Source organism: Heptranchias perlo, chromosome 4 (assembly GCF_035084215.1).
Source record: "Heptranchias perlo isolate sHepPer1 chromosome 4, sHepPer1.hap1, whole genome shotgun sequence".
NCBI classification, from domain to species: Eukaryota; Metazoa; Chordata; class Chondrichthyes; order Hexanchiformes; family Hexanchidae; genus Heptranchias; species Heptranchias perlo.
Window position 1 is genome coordinate 100,881,214 of NC_090328.1, and position 17,343 is coordinate 100,898,556.

Here is a 17,343-nt window from a genome sequence, read left to right on the forward strand (position 1 = left end):
GGAGAACTGTTCATATATCAGTGACTCCCTGGCCTCACGAGCAGCCAGGTGAGCCGCTGTTCTGCCCATGGGTTGCTCCTCCTCCTCTGCCTCCTCCTCTTCAATGTGGGTGGCAGATGTGGATGGGGCTTCCTCCAGCGGCAGGTCACAACACATGACTATAATGCGTCCCACTCTGTCTGGTGCATATTAAAGCGCTCTCCCAGAACGATCAAGGCACCTGAAGCGCATCTTGAGCAGCCCTATAGCATGCTCAGTTTTAGACCTGGTGGCGATGTGGCTGTCATTATATCGACGCTGTGGCTCGGTGGTGGGGTTCCTCAAAGGTGTCATGAGCCACGTGTGTAGGGGGTATCCCTTGTCCCCGAGGAGCCAGCCCTTAAGGGTATTCGGTGTGTGGAAGAGGGGCGGGATGTTGGACTCCCGGAGGATGAAGGAATCGTGGCAGCTGCCAGGGTATCTGGCGCACACGTGAAGGAATCTCTTGTGGTGGTCACAGATGAGCTGAGTGTTGATGGAGTGATAGCCCTTCCTATTGATGAACAGTCCTGGCTCGTGTGGAGGTGCTCGTATTGCTATATGGGTGCAATCGATTACACCCTGTACCCGTGGGAAGCCAGCCACAGCGTGGAATCCCACTGCCCTCTCCGTCTGGCTGAGGTCATCCAAGGGGAAGTTGATATAGTGCGAGGCCCTGCAGAACAAGCTGTCGGTGACCTGCCTTATGAACTTGCGTGCAGACGACTGAGACACCCCGGCGATGTCCCTGGTGGCACCCTGGAACGATCCGGAGGCGAAGAAGTTGAGGGCAGTGGTGACTTTGACAGTGACAGGTAAGAAGATACTGCTCGGGCCAGCCGGGAGCAGCTCGGCATGAAGGAGGCTGCAGGTGTCTGCGACTACCTGGCGACTGACTCTGAGCCTCCGTACGCACTGCTCCTCAGAGAGGTCCAGGAAGCTGGGCCTTGGTCTGTAGACCCTGTGGTGAGGGTAGTGCCTCCTGCAACGTCGTTCTCTCTGTTGTTGCCCTCCATGCTGTTGTGCAGGTGCCTGTGGCGCAGCACTGTGTTGTGGAGCTCCACATGGTGGAGGTGGTTGGCATGTCTGGTGAGGCTGGTGATGTTGCTCGTCCTCGGATGAAGTGATGAATGCAGCCATGGCGCCCCCCATCCTGACGGTGTGAGTTTGAGGGGTCTGCAAAGTAGGTAAATGTGTTTGCACAGCTGAGTTTAGGGTATAAATTAAGAATTTTGAGTGGAAAGACAAAGGTGTTGCAGCCAAAACTTTGTCTGAAGTGACAGAGTGCCCTGCTGCAATAAATGAGGTATTCTCCCCACCTGTCAAATAAGCATTTGCTTCTCCCACTGGCTGCTGGCTGAAACACGTCTGCTCCAACAGGGAGTGTTTCCCAAGGCACGGGATACACGCTGAGGATCCTTCAAAATTGAACCCCTGCCAAAATCTCCACTCAATGAGGTCTGTCAAGTAACTCAACTCCCTAAATAACTATCTAAATTATCATCCCGCCGGCTTTAATTGCCGGTTGGAGTCCCGCATGTGGGAGCTGCGCGTGCACCCGAACGCGTCATTGGGGAACCCAAAAGTGAGCGAGCTGGAGCTGGGCTCCGAACCTGCTCTGGGATTCCGCCATTTTTGGAGGCCCCCCGCCTCCAACGCACCCGCTCGGCCATCCGAAAATCGGCCCCCTTGATTTTAAAATTCTTATCTTCATGTTGAAATCCCTCCATGACTTCAAACCTTCTTATCTGAACTCAGAAGAGTCAGTCCTGTGCATTTTCTGAACTCGGCAGTGTTAGCGCTATGCATTCTCTGAAGTCGGCAGTGTTAACGCTGTCTATTCTCTAAACTCGGTACTTTTAGAACTGTCTGTTCTCTGAACTCATGATGTGGAGATGCCGGTGATGGACTGGGGTTGACAATTGTAAACAATTTTACAACACCAAGTTATAGTCCAGCAATTTAATTTTAAATTCACAAGCTTTCGGAGGCTTCCTCCTTCGTCAGGTGAACGATGTGATACCTGACGAAGGAGGAAGCCTCCGAAAGCTTGTGAATTTAAAATAAAATTGCTGGACTATAACTTGGTGTTGTAAAATTGTTTACAGTTCTCTGAACTCAGTCGTGTTAGCGCTGTGCCTTGTCTGAACTCTGTAGTCTGCCTGACAATGACTGGATCAAATGGCACATTCCAGACAAAGGGTTGGATGAGTATTGTCCTCCCACATCCTGTCAGTGGCAATACCAGAATGTGCTACTGCCACCATAGTGGTGGCAGTAGATGCAACCGTATTGTTGTACCATGCAACTACCAGGATGGTAGACAGCGAACCAGATGGACATTAGTCCTTTTTTTGTCTAGCAATTCCTATATTCCTAGATGTACAGAAGAGGAGACGAAGGAAAGGAGAAACTTACAAAAAGAATGTGAAAAAAAGTTGAAGACAGATATAGGAAGGACAATAGAAAATGTATGAGAGTCAAATGGAGAAAGAAAGAAAAGTAGGGGGACAAAGAAGAGAGAAAAAGAAACAGAGTAGGAGGTAAGAATAGGAAAAGAGAGAGGCTTTTTTGTTATCATCTATGAGCAATGTTGCAAGAAACCAACTAGCAGTTTATAAATCATTGACCAAATCATCTTCAGAATCTCTGAATGTGCTTTTCCTCACACTGGGCACTACAAAGACAATTAATAAAAACATTATAGTGGCATTTTATCCACATTTAGTCTTATCATCTCTCAATTTTCTCCCACATGATTAAAACTGTTTAGCTTTGTTGGTCAAGAGGGTGGAGAGTAAGGGTGGGCGGGGGAAGGATGACAAGGGACTGCAGTCTCATTAAGTAAGCAAGTGCCAACATCTAGTTCAGCATGCATTTGAGCAAAGCCTCAACAACTGAATATCTAACAGTTGTTGAGATCTTTAGATCTGCAAATTGTAACAATAATCAAATCCTCATGAATCCAGTTGTGAAATATATTAAAGCATCGCTATTTATTTATGCTTAATTCAATGGCCCGGAAATTGCACTGAGTGGTGAACAAACCTCGCCCGCCACTCGTTAGTTATAAATTCACCCACAAACTATTCACGGGCTTCTGGCCACCAACTTGCTCCAATGATGAACTGCAAAAAATGCAGCGTTCTCTCCCGGGCTTCTGTCAGCAGTGAGAGCGGAGAAAGGATCTCTCTCTCCCCTCATCCAATCAGCTAGCAGAATCCTTGACAAGCCATGCAGTCAGAACCAGGAAGTGAAAGCTACAACAGTGAATTCAATTTTAAAATCAGTTAGAGACAGCAAAATAAAGAGAGGGTAAGAAATATCGAATTAAAAGACAGAGATAAAAGAGACAGAAAAAGTTAAAAAAAATTAATAAAAAAATTTTTTTTTTATAAATGGCCAACACCAATTAAAATCAGAAGTAATGAGCCTCCACATTTTTAAAAGTTAATTTTCAGTGCCAGAGAGGTTGTTTGGTGATCATTAAGACTTATCACGCTGTTATGGGTTAATTTAGACCTAAAAAACTCTGCAAACCTTTTTTATGCAGAGATTAGTTAATTTCCAGCTGGGCATGAGAGCAAGTTTGCGCCGGTCCATTTATTCAGCTGGCAAGCTGTCCTTCCCGTGCAGCTTACAAATGAGCAGGGCAAACGGTAGAGCAATTTCCGGATTTCTGCGTTTGACTGCGCATGTGCGCTCGCCGGAACTTGCTCTTCCGTTTGCCCTGAAATAACAGTGAGCCCTGCTAGCCTCACCGTTACTTAATAAGCAATTTTCAGACCATTGTGCACATTTACAAGTGGTGCTTTTTTTGCCTTGCAGGGCTTATTTTGTTTAATACAGCGCAAAGAGCATTATATACTCTTAGCAATGATACTCAACTTTGTACAATTAGTTTAGAGCGCACCTTTATGAACACCATTCTTCATTCTTTTGTCCAACTCTTCAAGAACAAAGTTTTCACTCTGCTTACAGGTATTTTTGTTGGCTCTACTTGTGCTGCAATAGTCTATAGCCTCCGAGTTTGTAGTTACAGGATCTTGACCGATTTTGTTCTGTGCTGTCAAAATTAATTTGTTCGATTTCCGATGAGAATAGGTCTCTTCGTGCTTGACTTCAGAAGAGCACAGCTGAAACTTGAAGGCAGCCTGAAACCCTCGCTGAAAATTCTCGTTGAAATAGCCGTAGATGATGGGGTTGACACTGCTGTTGCAGAAGGCTAACCAATGGGCAAAGGGGTAGATGTAGAAATTGATTATTCTCAACTGACTGTGTGAGAGCCTTGCATAGTCGGACAACATCATCAGAGTCCAAAGCGGGAGCCATGACAAAGTGAAGAGCAGGGCTACAATGGCCAACATCTTAATCACCCTTCGCCTTTTTTTAGACACGGTATTGGCATGACATTCCTGGCGAGGCACTTCGCCAACAGGTATGCTGATTTTAAACAGCGTAATTCCTATCCTTGCATACATAATAACTATGAGTGATAGAGGGGCCAAGTAAATGTTGGAAAATAAAACAGTGGTGTAAATCTTTCTCATTTTCTGGTTTGGCCATGCCTCGTAACATTGATAGTAAGCATACATTTTCTTATTACTTCGGACAACCCTTACATTGTCATGCAGTTTGGTTACTTGCAGCATGATTGCAGAAGGACACATTATCGCGACAGCAAGAACCCATATCACAACGATAATGATGGTTGCAATAGATATGTTAAGTTTTTGTTTGAAAGGGTAGACGATGCACCGGAACCTGCAAAATAAATGATTAAAAAAGGGATACATTTGTTTTATATTTAAATGATTTCCACGATTTGTATATTTATTTGGGGTATACATTGACATAAGAACTTAGGAACGTATAGGGCTGGCAGATCAATCCATATGGCTAGTTCTAGGGCTGGACTGGGTCCCCCGGAAAGGGTGAGGGATTCTCACACATACAATGCTATGGAACCATTCACGGAGCCATATGGCCAGTCTGCCCCTGGCTGGTAGCAAAAACTAACATCTTGGCCAAGTCCCTCATATAAAGGCCTTGATGCTGTCCTGTTAGTGACTTCTTGACCTAGAGATGATGCAGGAATTCTTACGCTTAGTATTTTTCAGTGGTGGGATCCATTTCTTGAACAATGTTCGAAATCATTTAAAAAAAATACTGTGGTAATAGTGAAATGCATCATGGTCGTAGATCTGATTCCAAAGTAAATAGCCCTGACAATTTAAGGGAGTAGTCATGTTAATGAGCTCAATTAAAAATAAAAATGAAAGTCAACCTTTCAGAAGGGAGTGCTTATCAGGAGTCTGAGCGTGGAGGTCATCCAATCACAGATAACCCCGACAGGACTCTGCTGACCTCTGAGCCTGAATTCCCAACATGTACCTGTACCAAGCTCTGCACTAGGAGCACGGATTGGTAGAATCTATCCTTTACTGTCCTGAAGCGTAAATGATCAGAACTGGAATTGTTCTTGTCACGGAGGCAGCTCTTTTACAAGGAACTGTATAAGCTGTGGTGCCAAAATGGTTTTATATTTCAGGATAGCAGTCATACACCAGCAATCACAGGGCACTTTGAGATAGCTGAAAGAATTGGAAGTGTGGCTTTTAGGCATAATGAATAATGAGGTCTTAAATTGAGTTGGGTAGAAGAATGAAAATAGATTAGCATTTGCAACATTGAGTATTGGAAGCACAGCTCTATTATTCTCATGTGCTTTTCATGGTTGGATGCTAACCTGCACATAATTTAAAAACCTTACTATTGAGAGATAAAATTTAACACTCCATTTATTTTACAGAGCTGCCATCAACAACAGGCCCAACTACAGTGGTAGGTTGATGAAGTAAACAAGGCGGTGCTGCCTTTTCTGAAGCCGCTTTTATGTTGCGCTAGCTCCTTGCGAGTCCTGCTGTGCAGGTCTGGTTCCAGTGCCCAGATTCTCTAAGGACCAGTGGCCAGGAAGACCCATTAGAAAAAGAAAAACAGGAGCCTTTGAGCAATGACTCACTGCTTGAAATCTTCCATAGAGCAGATCCACTATTGGGCCAGTTTCTAGGATTTTTTACTATAGCTGGTTTCGCAATGCTGGTTTACAAGCTGCTGGGACTGCCTCAGGCGGATTGCTGTGCGTGAATGGACGGTAGGGGCTGTGCTCACTGGATATCTCATGAATATTATTTACAAAAGCTCGCTGCACAATTAGTGCCTTAGGGATAAGGTACCGGGGTCATGTGATCTTACAGCGGCTAATCAAAATTAAAGGGATGCAGTCACTAAAAGGAAAATGGATGCTTACGGGGATAAAAAATGTTGGAGCATTCCTGGCATATCAGGGCACGGAGGGAGTAAGGAAAGGTGTACCTTCCTCCAAGCTCAGCCTATTACTGTCCCGCTCTTATGTCTTATCCCCCAAGTCACTCACTCACACACAGATGTCTACAGAACTACATGAATATGACACACAGTATCTTGCAATGTAAGCTCTGTTTGAAGGCATGCCTTGGAGTCAGTATTTGTCCCTTTTCTGTCATTTTATAGGCACAAAGAGCAGCCCGTTCAAATTTGCCCTTGGCCCAGAGCAAGGCAGCATCATGTAACCCTCTCATGACAGTTTGCAAGCACCAACACAGCTACACGCACCCTATAGAGGAAAGTTTGTTCAGCTAGTGAACACGAGGAGGTACCACTGATTGAAGCAGAGCGAACAAGTGAGAAGGAGCAAGTGATGGTGGCAAAGGAAGAGTAGAAGCCTGCTAGCCAGGTGGCCATGTGGGTGCCATCTACAATGTCCTGCACTTTTAGGAATGCTGTCAACCAGTAAAAATTCTTGTTATGCTGATGGCTCCTTTCTTTAGGAAAAGCAACGAATGTGTTGGCCCATGTAAACAAGGCCTCGGTCACTTGCTTGATACATCTGTGGACAGCTGATTGACTAATTTGGCATACATTGCTGGTGGTGGCTTGGAAGGATCCAATTACAAAAACAGGTAAACTTGACAGCCATGGGAGGAGCTATCTCTGTGATAGAAGTTCTCTGCACATCAGCCTCAAGGAGATGGTACAGTGCAGTGACAGCTTCCATAGTGAACCTGACACAGTGAAGATATGCCTCCTCTGAGATGCCCAGGGAGGATGATCTGGGTCTGTAAATGTGAGTCCTGAGGTAAGGATGAAAGAAAACTTGTATTTATACAGTGCCTTTCATGACCTCAGGAGTCCCAAAGCACTTTACAGCCAATTAAGTACTTTTGTTTAGTAAACTGAAGTGACAGTCTCGACAGTCTCTGGAATGGGGCTTGAACTTACAACCTTCTGACTCGGAGACAAGAGTGCTACCACTGAGCCACAGTAACCAACAAAGCCAATAGGATGTTGAACTACATAGCCAAAGCAGTAGAATACAAGTCAGACGAGGTAGTGATCAGATTGTACAGTGTTCTGGTCCGACTGCACCTTGGACCCTGTGCCCAGTTCTGGTCACTGAGATACAAGAGAGACATTCAAACACTGGAGACAGTGCAGAGAAAAGCCATGGGATAGCACATTCACATCTGAGTCCTGGCCAACATTTTAACCTCGACCAACATTAAAGCAGATTATCTGGTTATTATCTCGTTGCTGTTTGTGGGACCTTGCTGTGCGAAAATTGGCTGCTGTGTTTCCTACATTACAACAGTGACTATACTTCAATACTTGGTTGTAAAGCGCTTTGGGACGTCCTGAAGTTGTGAAAGGCACTAAATCAAAGCAAGTCTTCCTTTCTTCTTTAGGCCCCAATCCTATGTTGTGTAGTCTATTCTGAATGACACCACAATACTAATACCGGTGGTGGGTCATGGATGTAAAGTGACCTGAGTGCACCAAATTCTTCCTGTTCAGCTTACCTGTCCACTGCGATTGCAACTAGGGTAAAAACTGAGGCTGAAACAGAGATTCCTTGAACCAAGCCACTCATCTTGCATACAAAGCTTCCAAAGGGCCAGCCTGTAAAACAGAGTACACTTCATGTCATTCATTCCAGGGAGAAAAAATAGCAGAAATGTTTGTTGTGGGATTATTTCTGTACAAAATTAATCAACAGCTGCAACAATCTTTTCACCCCAAACCTTACCACATACTGGGGATAGACACCAAACTAGTTCATTAAAATATTGAATTCTAATTTGTGCAGGGTAACTCCAGATGGTCCAGCTCTGCAGAGTAAGTGATCCCAATTAGGGAGCTGACACCCAGGGCTCGATTTTAGGGTCGGGTTACCTGCGGGTTTCCAGCGGGGGGGCCCCGAAAATCCCAATCTCCGATCACGTGACCGGATTCGGACGAAATCCCGGCCACTTCCGGGTACCGCGCTGACGTGCGGGGCTACGCGCGAAAGCCACGCTGGTGGGAATCCCGCAGGCAATTAAAGCCAGCGGGGTTCCACTTGAGAGTACTTACCTTGCTCGTTGTGGTCAGTTAATGAGCTGAAGCAGCTGTCAAAAGAGGAAGTGTGGGATTTTACGTTCAAGGCAGTCAGTTTCCCACACTGGGGGAAACAGGACCCTTCAAACCAGGCGTGTTGCAGCCAGCAGCCTGTGGCAGGTGCCAAGGTGCGCTCCACGGGGGAGAGCCCTCACCCACGCAGGAGGCCACCGCGTCACATAGGGCAACCCCTGCCCCCCACCAACCCCCGGCCAAGCCAGAGGACAGACCGACACGAAACCGCAGCCCCAGTCCGAGGACCCACACACCTACCCTGCACAACCCCTCAGACCAACACCTGCCAGTTGGGTGGTGTGTGGACACCCTCGGAGGACGAAGAGCATGACCAGCACCAGCAGCCTCGCAGTCCACGCCGTCCGCCGCAGAGACGTGGATCCCCCCAACACGGTGTGGTTGCACGCCCACCTGCACAGCAGGAGGGAGGGCTACCGCAGAGAGAGACGCGTCGCAGAGGGCACTACCCTCGCCACAGGGTCCACAGACCGAGGCGCAGCTCCCCGGACCTCTCTGAGCAGCAGTGCACAGGGAGGCGCAGATTCGCTCGACATGTAGTCGTGGAGATCTGCAGCCTCTTTCATGCCAAGCTGCTCCTGGCTGGCCCCAGCACCAACTGCTTACCTGTCGCTGGCAAAGTCACCACTGTCCTCCACACCTTCTCCTCCGCATCCTTCCAGGGTGCAGCCGGCTACACCGCCGATGTCTCTCAGTCGTCTGCACGGACGAGCCCTGCAAATACACCTGCACCTACTCTGCAGTAACACGATGGGTGGCATCAGTGGTGGGTCCTCATAGTGATACCCAGGAGCGGGCATTATTGGACACAATGGACAGGATTCGCGGAGACATGGCAGTGGTGGTGTCAATATAATGTGTGCTGTTTGTGGCTCTGAAATTCAATATGGGTAACACCCATGACAAACCCTCAGACACCCTTGTGCACCCCCTTCATGCTGACGAGACGTTTGCCTTACCCTGCCTACTGCACATATGTGATGCATGCCCTGTGGCTGCAGCACAGGTGGTGGCAGGTTGAGTGAGGCTGGCCGTGAGGGAGATGCACGAGAGGGTGAGTATGGGATGGAGCCATGAGATTGTATGAGGATTGGGTCGCGTGTTAGTGGCAGGATGAGTACTGGCGAGGTGAGTAGGTGGAGGTAAGATGAGGATGGGGTGTGAGTGGGCATGAAGGGTGATGTGACAGAATAGTGTTGGCGGTGCCGAAGGAGATTTGGGGTGGGGGCAGTGTTGTGGCAGACGGAGTGTAGGGGAAAGACTTCGTGTTCTCACTGCGGCTGACCTACTGCGGTCATTGCAGCGCCTCCTGCACTGTATGCAGGTGGGCCATATGTTGGTGGCGCAGGTGACCCCCTCTGCCACCTCGGGCCAGGCCTTCTTGGTGGCAGAGGCAGGCCGCTTCCTCCCGCCCGCCGGGGGGAAGATCTGTGTCCTCCCCCTCCTCCTCACCCCATCTGATGATACCTGGGGTGAGGCATCATTAAACTGGGAGCAGCCTTCCCCCTGGGCTGCTCCATGCTGTAATTTGTCCCATTGGTTGCAGCATCTGTCAGTGGAGGACTGCCCCTTTAACGAGAGAGCCTCCAGCTGACAGATCGTACTGCGCATGCGCAGCCCGACCGACGCGCAGGCCAGTGCCGTGGACCCCGGAGGAGCAGGTAATTGGATCCTATTAGTGGATTGCCTGCTACGATCGCGTGGGCAACCCACTAATTTCGCCGTTCGCGTTTTCGACGCTCCCGGAGGACCACCCGCTGGGAACCCGCAGGCCTGCTAAATTCGAGCCCCCAGTGTCATGGGACAGTCGTGGGATACAAATGCCTTTAAATTGCTCTTATGAAGTGAAAAATGTGCAGAATCTCTTCCCAAGTGACATTTTTTCATGTCCCCTCCATCCAATCTTTCAGATGCATTTGCTCATGTATTTCCAGTGCCAACTTAGCTAATACTACAGGAATTGAGAGCAGCCAAACTGTGCAAGGTTGCACCTTAACTATCTGTTAATCTAACAGTGAGCTGGTTTCTTTTGGCATTTATGCTGAACATTTCAGCTGAGGACTGAGGAATATTGCTTCCCAACGGCAGGCACCAGCAAAAAGTGCAAGGGATACTAATTGGAGTAAACCCTCCAGTCACTTGTAACAGCTACATGGGGCCAGAATGGACATTTTAGAGGCTCTAGGTCCGAAGAAAATGCGACAAAGTGGAAAGCTATGACTGAGAGGGATAGATTTTGAGGCCACCCATCCCACGGAAACAGGGTGGTAGCACCCCAAAAATTACCTACTGCCCCATTCCCACTGAGACAGTGGCCACCATAAACTCCCCCACCCCCGGCCTACCGCTGGGCGGCCGGAGAGCCTATTTGGATCAGGCAGTAGGCCCATTTAAAAAACAAATCAGGGTACTTTGATGTACCCGTTTGCTAGGTTATGACAGTACTGATGGAGCGTGCGCCTTGCATGCTCCGCCCAGTATCAACTGGCGCAGTCCTGCCGAAGAGTTGCTGCTCCGGGCTCCACAAAACCAGCCTGGGCCACCACCACACCAGTTCCCCCCATCCTCCCCCCCAATCATCCCCACAGAACTACCTTCTTCTTGTCCAGAAGCCAGCTTGTTGGGCGGCCTGATATTGCTATCAACTCATTTTCTGCCCACCAGCCAAATGCAATAGAGGCCCAGCCCTGAAAATGGACTGGGCCTCCCACCAGGGCTATTGCACGGTTGGCCGGCCAAAGTCCACACCCGGGGAAAAACTATCCCACAGAGTCAACGCAGCGCCCAGTACTCTTCTAGCTAGGAAAATGTGTCTACATACTGGAGATGGCATTGGGCAACAGCAGCCACTTGTTCGGAACTTTTAATGGACATTCTAAGAACTGAGGCCTTGGATGCATTGGGCGATGAGAATTTGGAGACAGAGCAGAGCCCCTGATTTTGATGGTTTTGTGCACACATTGTAATGTACATTTGCAATTGGGAATTTGTTGCAGACACACTTATCGAGAGCACAAGTTGTGATGATTGCACCTTCTTTAAGCTGCGGACATTTAGATAATCACGTGTATGTACTCATTTCTTTTCTTTACACAGAGGCACCAGAGCCTAGGAGGCTTTAGTAGGAGCTTCCACTGGTGAATCAGCACCATATCACACAACAACCACACTGCAACATCAATATAGACACACCATGGAGGCTTTAGATAGCGATATTAAGGTCGGATCACCAGATGGTGCAACATATGTAAGTGGGGCATGGGAAGTTTTACATAGAAACATAGAAAATAGGAGCAGGAGTAGGCCATTTGGCCCTTTGAGCCTGCACCGCCATTCAATATGATCATGGCTGATCCTTTATCTCAATTGGAGGCTGTGGCAAGGCCAGGTTTCATGATTCAAAGGTACCGTCTGGTGACTGGCAGAACAGAGGAGCTTCAGGATTTCGACCTCATGGGAACTTCTTTCAAAAGGCGAACGTTGCCACAGACCAACCATTCACTTGCACTAAACATTGCAGCTAGTCTGGATAGAGCGGAAGAGTCTGCCACTTAGAACTGGACAACCATAAACAGTGCGAGTGGTGTGTAGAAAGACCAATTGTCTACCCTGAAAAGCATCATTGATCGTCTCTCAATTATTTGGCAGCATTTCCCATTAATGCTGCCTCTGCTGTTTATGATGTACTGGAGGACACTCCAAGACATGTAGTGGCTGCTTTAGTGAACTTGGAAAAAAGTTGTAGACAACTATTTTCCAGAGACACAGAAACCTTGTGCAAGTGCTTGCGCAGAACATGGGGCAATGTGAGGACTCAGGATTGGGCAGTGCCAAGTTTGCAGCAGCACCAGGACAGGCATTTATCCCTCATGTCAACATGAGGCCTATACTAGGCTTTGAATAAGTGAACAAGGTGCTCCTGGGCCAACAGCAAAGTTCTGGCATATTTTCTGGGACTTTAATGGCAGAAGGTAGAGGTTAGATGCCAGAAGAACCCTAAAGCCATACACAGGTCATGTTGCAATCAACCTCTATACTTACTCCTCATAATGATACATTGAAAAGTAGCTCATTACACAGAACAATTGATAGACCATCACATTACAGATGGTAATGTCATAATACTGCATCACAGTTACAAACACTGTAAATACAGCTACGCACACTATAGACACTAACCATTACTGCTAATAAACACTCATGACCGAATCATTTTAGTAGTATCTTTATTTAAGGCTTGTATGTACATTGTGAATGTCTGCACCGGGATGAGTGGCTATGCTATGGTGAAAATAAAAAGCTAAACAGAAGATTATTACAGACTCTAAAACTGGACCACTGCTGGGACCCTGTCGTGGTCTACAGCAAAAAAGTGAATGAGTTCATGACACACCAGTCTCCCATGCGGCAGTGGCTGCGGAGCTGCTGCTTCATTGAATGCACATTCCTTCTCTTCATCTGCCTGCTGCTCCTCATTCAAGTCCATGTGTAAGGCCTCGAGGACCATTAGGTTGATCAAGCAGCATACCTGAATGATTTTGCAAACTGTTTGAGCCCTACTGCCAGCCCCCTACCTGAGTGGACTAAACATTAATATACCAAGGTTCTCTTCAATGATATTCCAGTCCTCACATGTGCCTTGTTTGCAGCTGGTCTCTGCTGAGTTTTAGGGATTGTGCTGAGGTGTAGGTAATCATCTTGCAGCAGGTAAGCCAGACACCCCAACAGCCCAACCCTCCAACCTTTATTCTCCCTCAGAGTCCTGGCATACATAGCAGTCACAGGATGAATGCATTATGTGAACATCTTCCTGTTCATGCACATGACGCTCACATGAACATTGCAAACAATTTGATCGTTCAGTGAAAAGGATCCCCTTTTCTTCATGTAGCCCATTACAGGGTGGGCGGGCACATAGAGGGCAACATGGGTACAGCTGATCACATCTTGTACCCTGGGGAAGCCGCCAAAGGGAAAAATGGCTTTATGCTGCTGCTGTTGCAGTTGTAGGACTGGTAAAAGAAATTGGGTGTAGGTGGCTGCATGTTTAAAAAAGGGCATCTGTTACATCCTCAATAACAAATTGGCTCAGGACACTATATCAAGAAAGAAAGAACTTGCATTTATATAGTACCTTAGCATATCTCAAAGTGCTTCACAGCCAATAAAGTATAGAGCCTTGGTTAAACCAAACTTGGGAGTACCATGAACAGTTCTGGTCTCCATATTATAAAAAGGATGTCGAGGCACTGGAGAAGGTGCAAAAAAGATTTACTAGGATGCTACCAGAACTGAGAGGTTATACCTATCAGGAAAGAGTGAACAGGCTGGGGCTCTTTTCTCTGGAAAAGAGAAGACTGAGGGGTGACTTGATAGAGGTTTTTAAGATTATGAAAGGGTTAGATGTAGAGAAGATGTTTCCACTTGCGGGGGAGACCAAAACTAGGGGCCATCAATATAAGATAGTCACTAATAAATCCAATAAGGAATTCAGGAGAAACCTCTTAACCCAGAGAGTGGTTAGAATGTGGAACTCGCTACCACAAGGAGTCGTTGAGGTGACTAGCACAGATAAATTTAAGGGGAAGATAGATAAACACATGAGGGAGAAAGGAATTGAAGGATATGTTGATGGGGTTAAATGAAGAAGGGTGGGAGGAGGTTCATGTGGAGCATAAACACCAGCATGGACCTGTTGGGCCGAATGGCCTGTTTCTGTGCTGTACATTCCATGTAATTCGATGCAAAAAGGTTAAAATAACCCCCTTTGTCTTTTTGTATAAAAAATGGCTATGCTGCATCAGAATTTGTTGCTGAAAATGGCTGCAGTTCATGGTGGAGGCTGTGTTCAGTAAAGTGCTGAGACACCCCATCCTCCTTCGGTGATATGGCTTTTTAAAAATTCGTTCATGGGAGGTGGGCGTCGCTGGCGAGGCCAGTATTTATTGCCCATCCCTAATTGCCCTTGAGAAGGTGGTGGTGAGCTGCCTTCTTGAACCACTGCAGTCCGTGTGGTGAAGGTTCTCCCACAGTGCTGTTAGGAAGGGAGTTCCAGGATTTTGACCCAGTGACGATGAAGCAACGGCAATATATTTCCAAATTAGGATGGTGTGTGACTTGGAGGGGAGCGTGCAGGTGGTGTTGTTCCCATGTGCCTGCTGCTCTTGTCCTTCTTGGTGGTAGAGGTCGCGGGTTTGGGAGGTGCTGCCGAAGAAGCCTTGGTGAGTTGCTGCAGTGCATCCTGTGGATGGTACACACTGCAGCCACAGTGCGCCGGTGGTGAAGAGAGTGGATGTTTAGGGTGGTGGATGGGGTGCCAATCAAGCGGGATGCTTTGTCCTGGATGGTGTCGAGCTTCTTGAGTGTTGTTGGAGCTGCACTCATCCAGGCAAGTAGAGAGTATTCCATCATACTCCTGACTTGTGCCTTGTAGATGGTGGAAAGGCTTTGGGGAGTCAGGAGGTGAGTCAGTCGCCACAGAATACCCAGCCTCTGACCTACTCTTGTAGCCACAGTATTTATATGGCTGGTCCAGTTAAGTTTCTGGTCAATGGTGATCCCCAGGATGTTGATGGTAGGGTATTCGGCGATGGTAATGCCACTGAATGTCAAGGGGAGGTGGCTAGACTCGTCTTGGAGATGGACATTTCCTGGCACTTGTCTGGCGTGAATGTTACTTGCCACTTATCAGCCCAAGCCTGGATGTTGTCCAGCTCTTGCTGCATGCGGGCACGGACTGCTTCATTATCTGAGGATTATTTGGAGGCAGACAAGGGCAAGCAAACAGAAGCCTCAGTGACAGCTGGAGAGATTTGCTATTGATTCTTAATCACCCTCTGAAATGACCTAGCAGGTCACTCATTTGTACAATCTCGCTTCAGAAAGTCACAATATGAATAAAACTGGATGGACCACCCGGCATCGGACCACTAGGCACCGGACACAACAAAGGCAAACCAAGCCCAGTCGACCCTGCCAAGTCCTCCTCACTAACATCTGGGGACTTGTACCAAAATTGGGAGAGCTGTCCCACAGAATACTCTAGCAACAGCCTGACATAGCCATAGTCACAGAATCATACCTTTCAGCCAACGTCCCAGACTCCTCCATCATCATTCCTGGGTATGTCCTGTCCCAGCAGCAGGACAGACCCACCAGAGGTGGCGGTACAGTGGTATACAGTCAGGAGGGAGTGGTCCTGGGAGTCCTCAACATTGACTCCGGACCCCATGAAATCTTATAGCATCAGGTCAAACATGGGCAAGGAAACCTCCTGCTGATTACCACCTACTGCCCTCCCTCAGCTGATGAATCAGTGCTCCTCCATGTTAAGCACCAATTGGAGGAAGCACTGAGGGTAGCAATGGCAGAAAACGTACTCTGGGTGGAGGACTTCAATGTCCATCACCAAGAGTGGCTCGGTAGCACCATTACTGACCGAACTGGCCGAGTCCTGAAGGAGATAGTGGCCAGACTGGGCCTGCGGCAGGTGGTGAGCGAACCAACACGAGGGAAAAACCTACTTGACCTTGTCCTCACCAATCTACCTGTTGCAGATGCATCTGTCCATGACAGTGTTGGTAGGAGTGACCACCGCATAGTCCTTGTGGAGACGAAGTCCCGTCTTCACACTGAGGACACCATCCAACGTGTTGTGTGGCACTACCACCGTGCTAAATGGGATAGATTCAGAACAGATTTAGCAGCTCAAAGCTGGGAATCCATGAGACGCTGTGGGCCATCAGCAGCAGAATTGTATTCCAGCACAATCTATAACCTCATGGCCCGGCATATTCCTCACTCTACCATTATCAACAAGCCAGGGGATCAACCCTGGATGAATGAGGAGTGTAGAAGAGCATGCCAGGAGCAGCACCAGGCGTACCTAAAAATGAGGTGCCAACCTGGTGAAGCTACAACTCAGGACTACATGCATGCTAAACAGCGGAAGCAACATGCTATAGACAGAGCTAAGCGATTCCACAACCAACAGATCAGATCAAAGCTCTGCAGTCCTGCCACATCCAGTTGTGAATGGTGGTGGGCAATTAAACGAATGGGAGGAGGAGGCTATGCAAACATCCCCATCCTCAATGATGGCAGCGTCCAGCATGTGAGTGCAAAAGACAAGGCTGAACCATTTGCAACCATCTTCAGCCAGAAGTGCCGAGTGGATGATCTATCTCGGCCTCCACCCGATATCCCCACCATCACAGAAGCAAGTCTTCAGCCAATTTGACTCACTCCACGTGATATCAAGAAACAGCTGAGTGCAGTGGATGCAGCAAAGGCTATGGGCCCCGGCAACATCCTGTCTGTACTGCTGAAGACTTGTGCTCCAGAACTAGCTGCGCCTCTAGCCAAGCTGTTCCAGTACAGCTACAACACTGGCATCTACCCAACAATGTGGAAAATTGCCCAGTTATGTCCTGTCCACAAAAAGCAGGACAAATCCAATCCGGCCAATTACCGCCCCATCAACCTACTCCCATTCATCAGCAAAGTGATGGAAGGTGTTGTCGACAGTGCTATCAAGTGGCACTTACTCACCAATAACCTGCTCACCGATGCTCAGTTTGGGTTCCGCCAGGACCACTCGGCTCCAGACCTCATTACAGCCTTCGTCCAAACATGGACAAAAGAGCTGAATTCCAGAGGTGAGATGAGAGTGACAGCCCTTGACATCAAGGCAGCATTTGACTGAGTGTGGCACCAAGGAGCCCTAGTAAAATTGAAGTCAATGGGAATCAGGGGGAAAACTCTCCAGTGGCTGGAGTCATACCTAGCACAAAGGATGATGGTAGTGGTTGTTGGAGA

At 47.9% G+C, this 17,343-nt stretch overlaps 1 protein-coding gene across 2 annotated transcripts in view; it reads right to left on the reverse strand.

The window, feature by feature from the left end:
• Positions 1 to 806: 806 nt before the first annotated feature.
• Positions 807 to 17,343, reverse strand: part of npffr2a (neuropeptide FF receptor 2a) — an 85,203-nt gene continuing 68,666 nt past the window's right edge. For both annotated transcript variants that reach the window (XM_067982250.1, XM_067982251.1), the window contains exons 3-5: positions 7,917 to 8,016; positions 3,932 to 4,782; positions 807 to 1,194 (exon numbers count right to left, since the gene is read on the reverse strand). In XM_067982250.1, the coding sequence (XP_067838351.1) occupies positions 941 to 1,194; positions 3,932 to 4,782; positions 7,917 to 8,016 (1,205 nt within the window). In that variant the 3' untranslated portion in view covers positions 807 to 940. The remainder of the gene's footprint in view (positions 1,195 to 3,931; positions 4,783 to 7,916; positions 8,017 to 17,343) is intronic.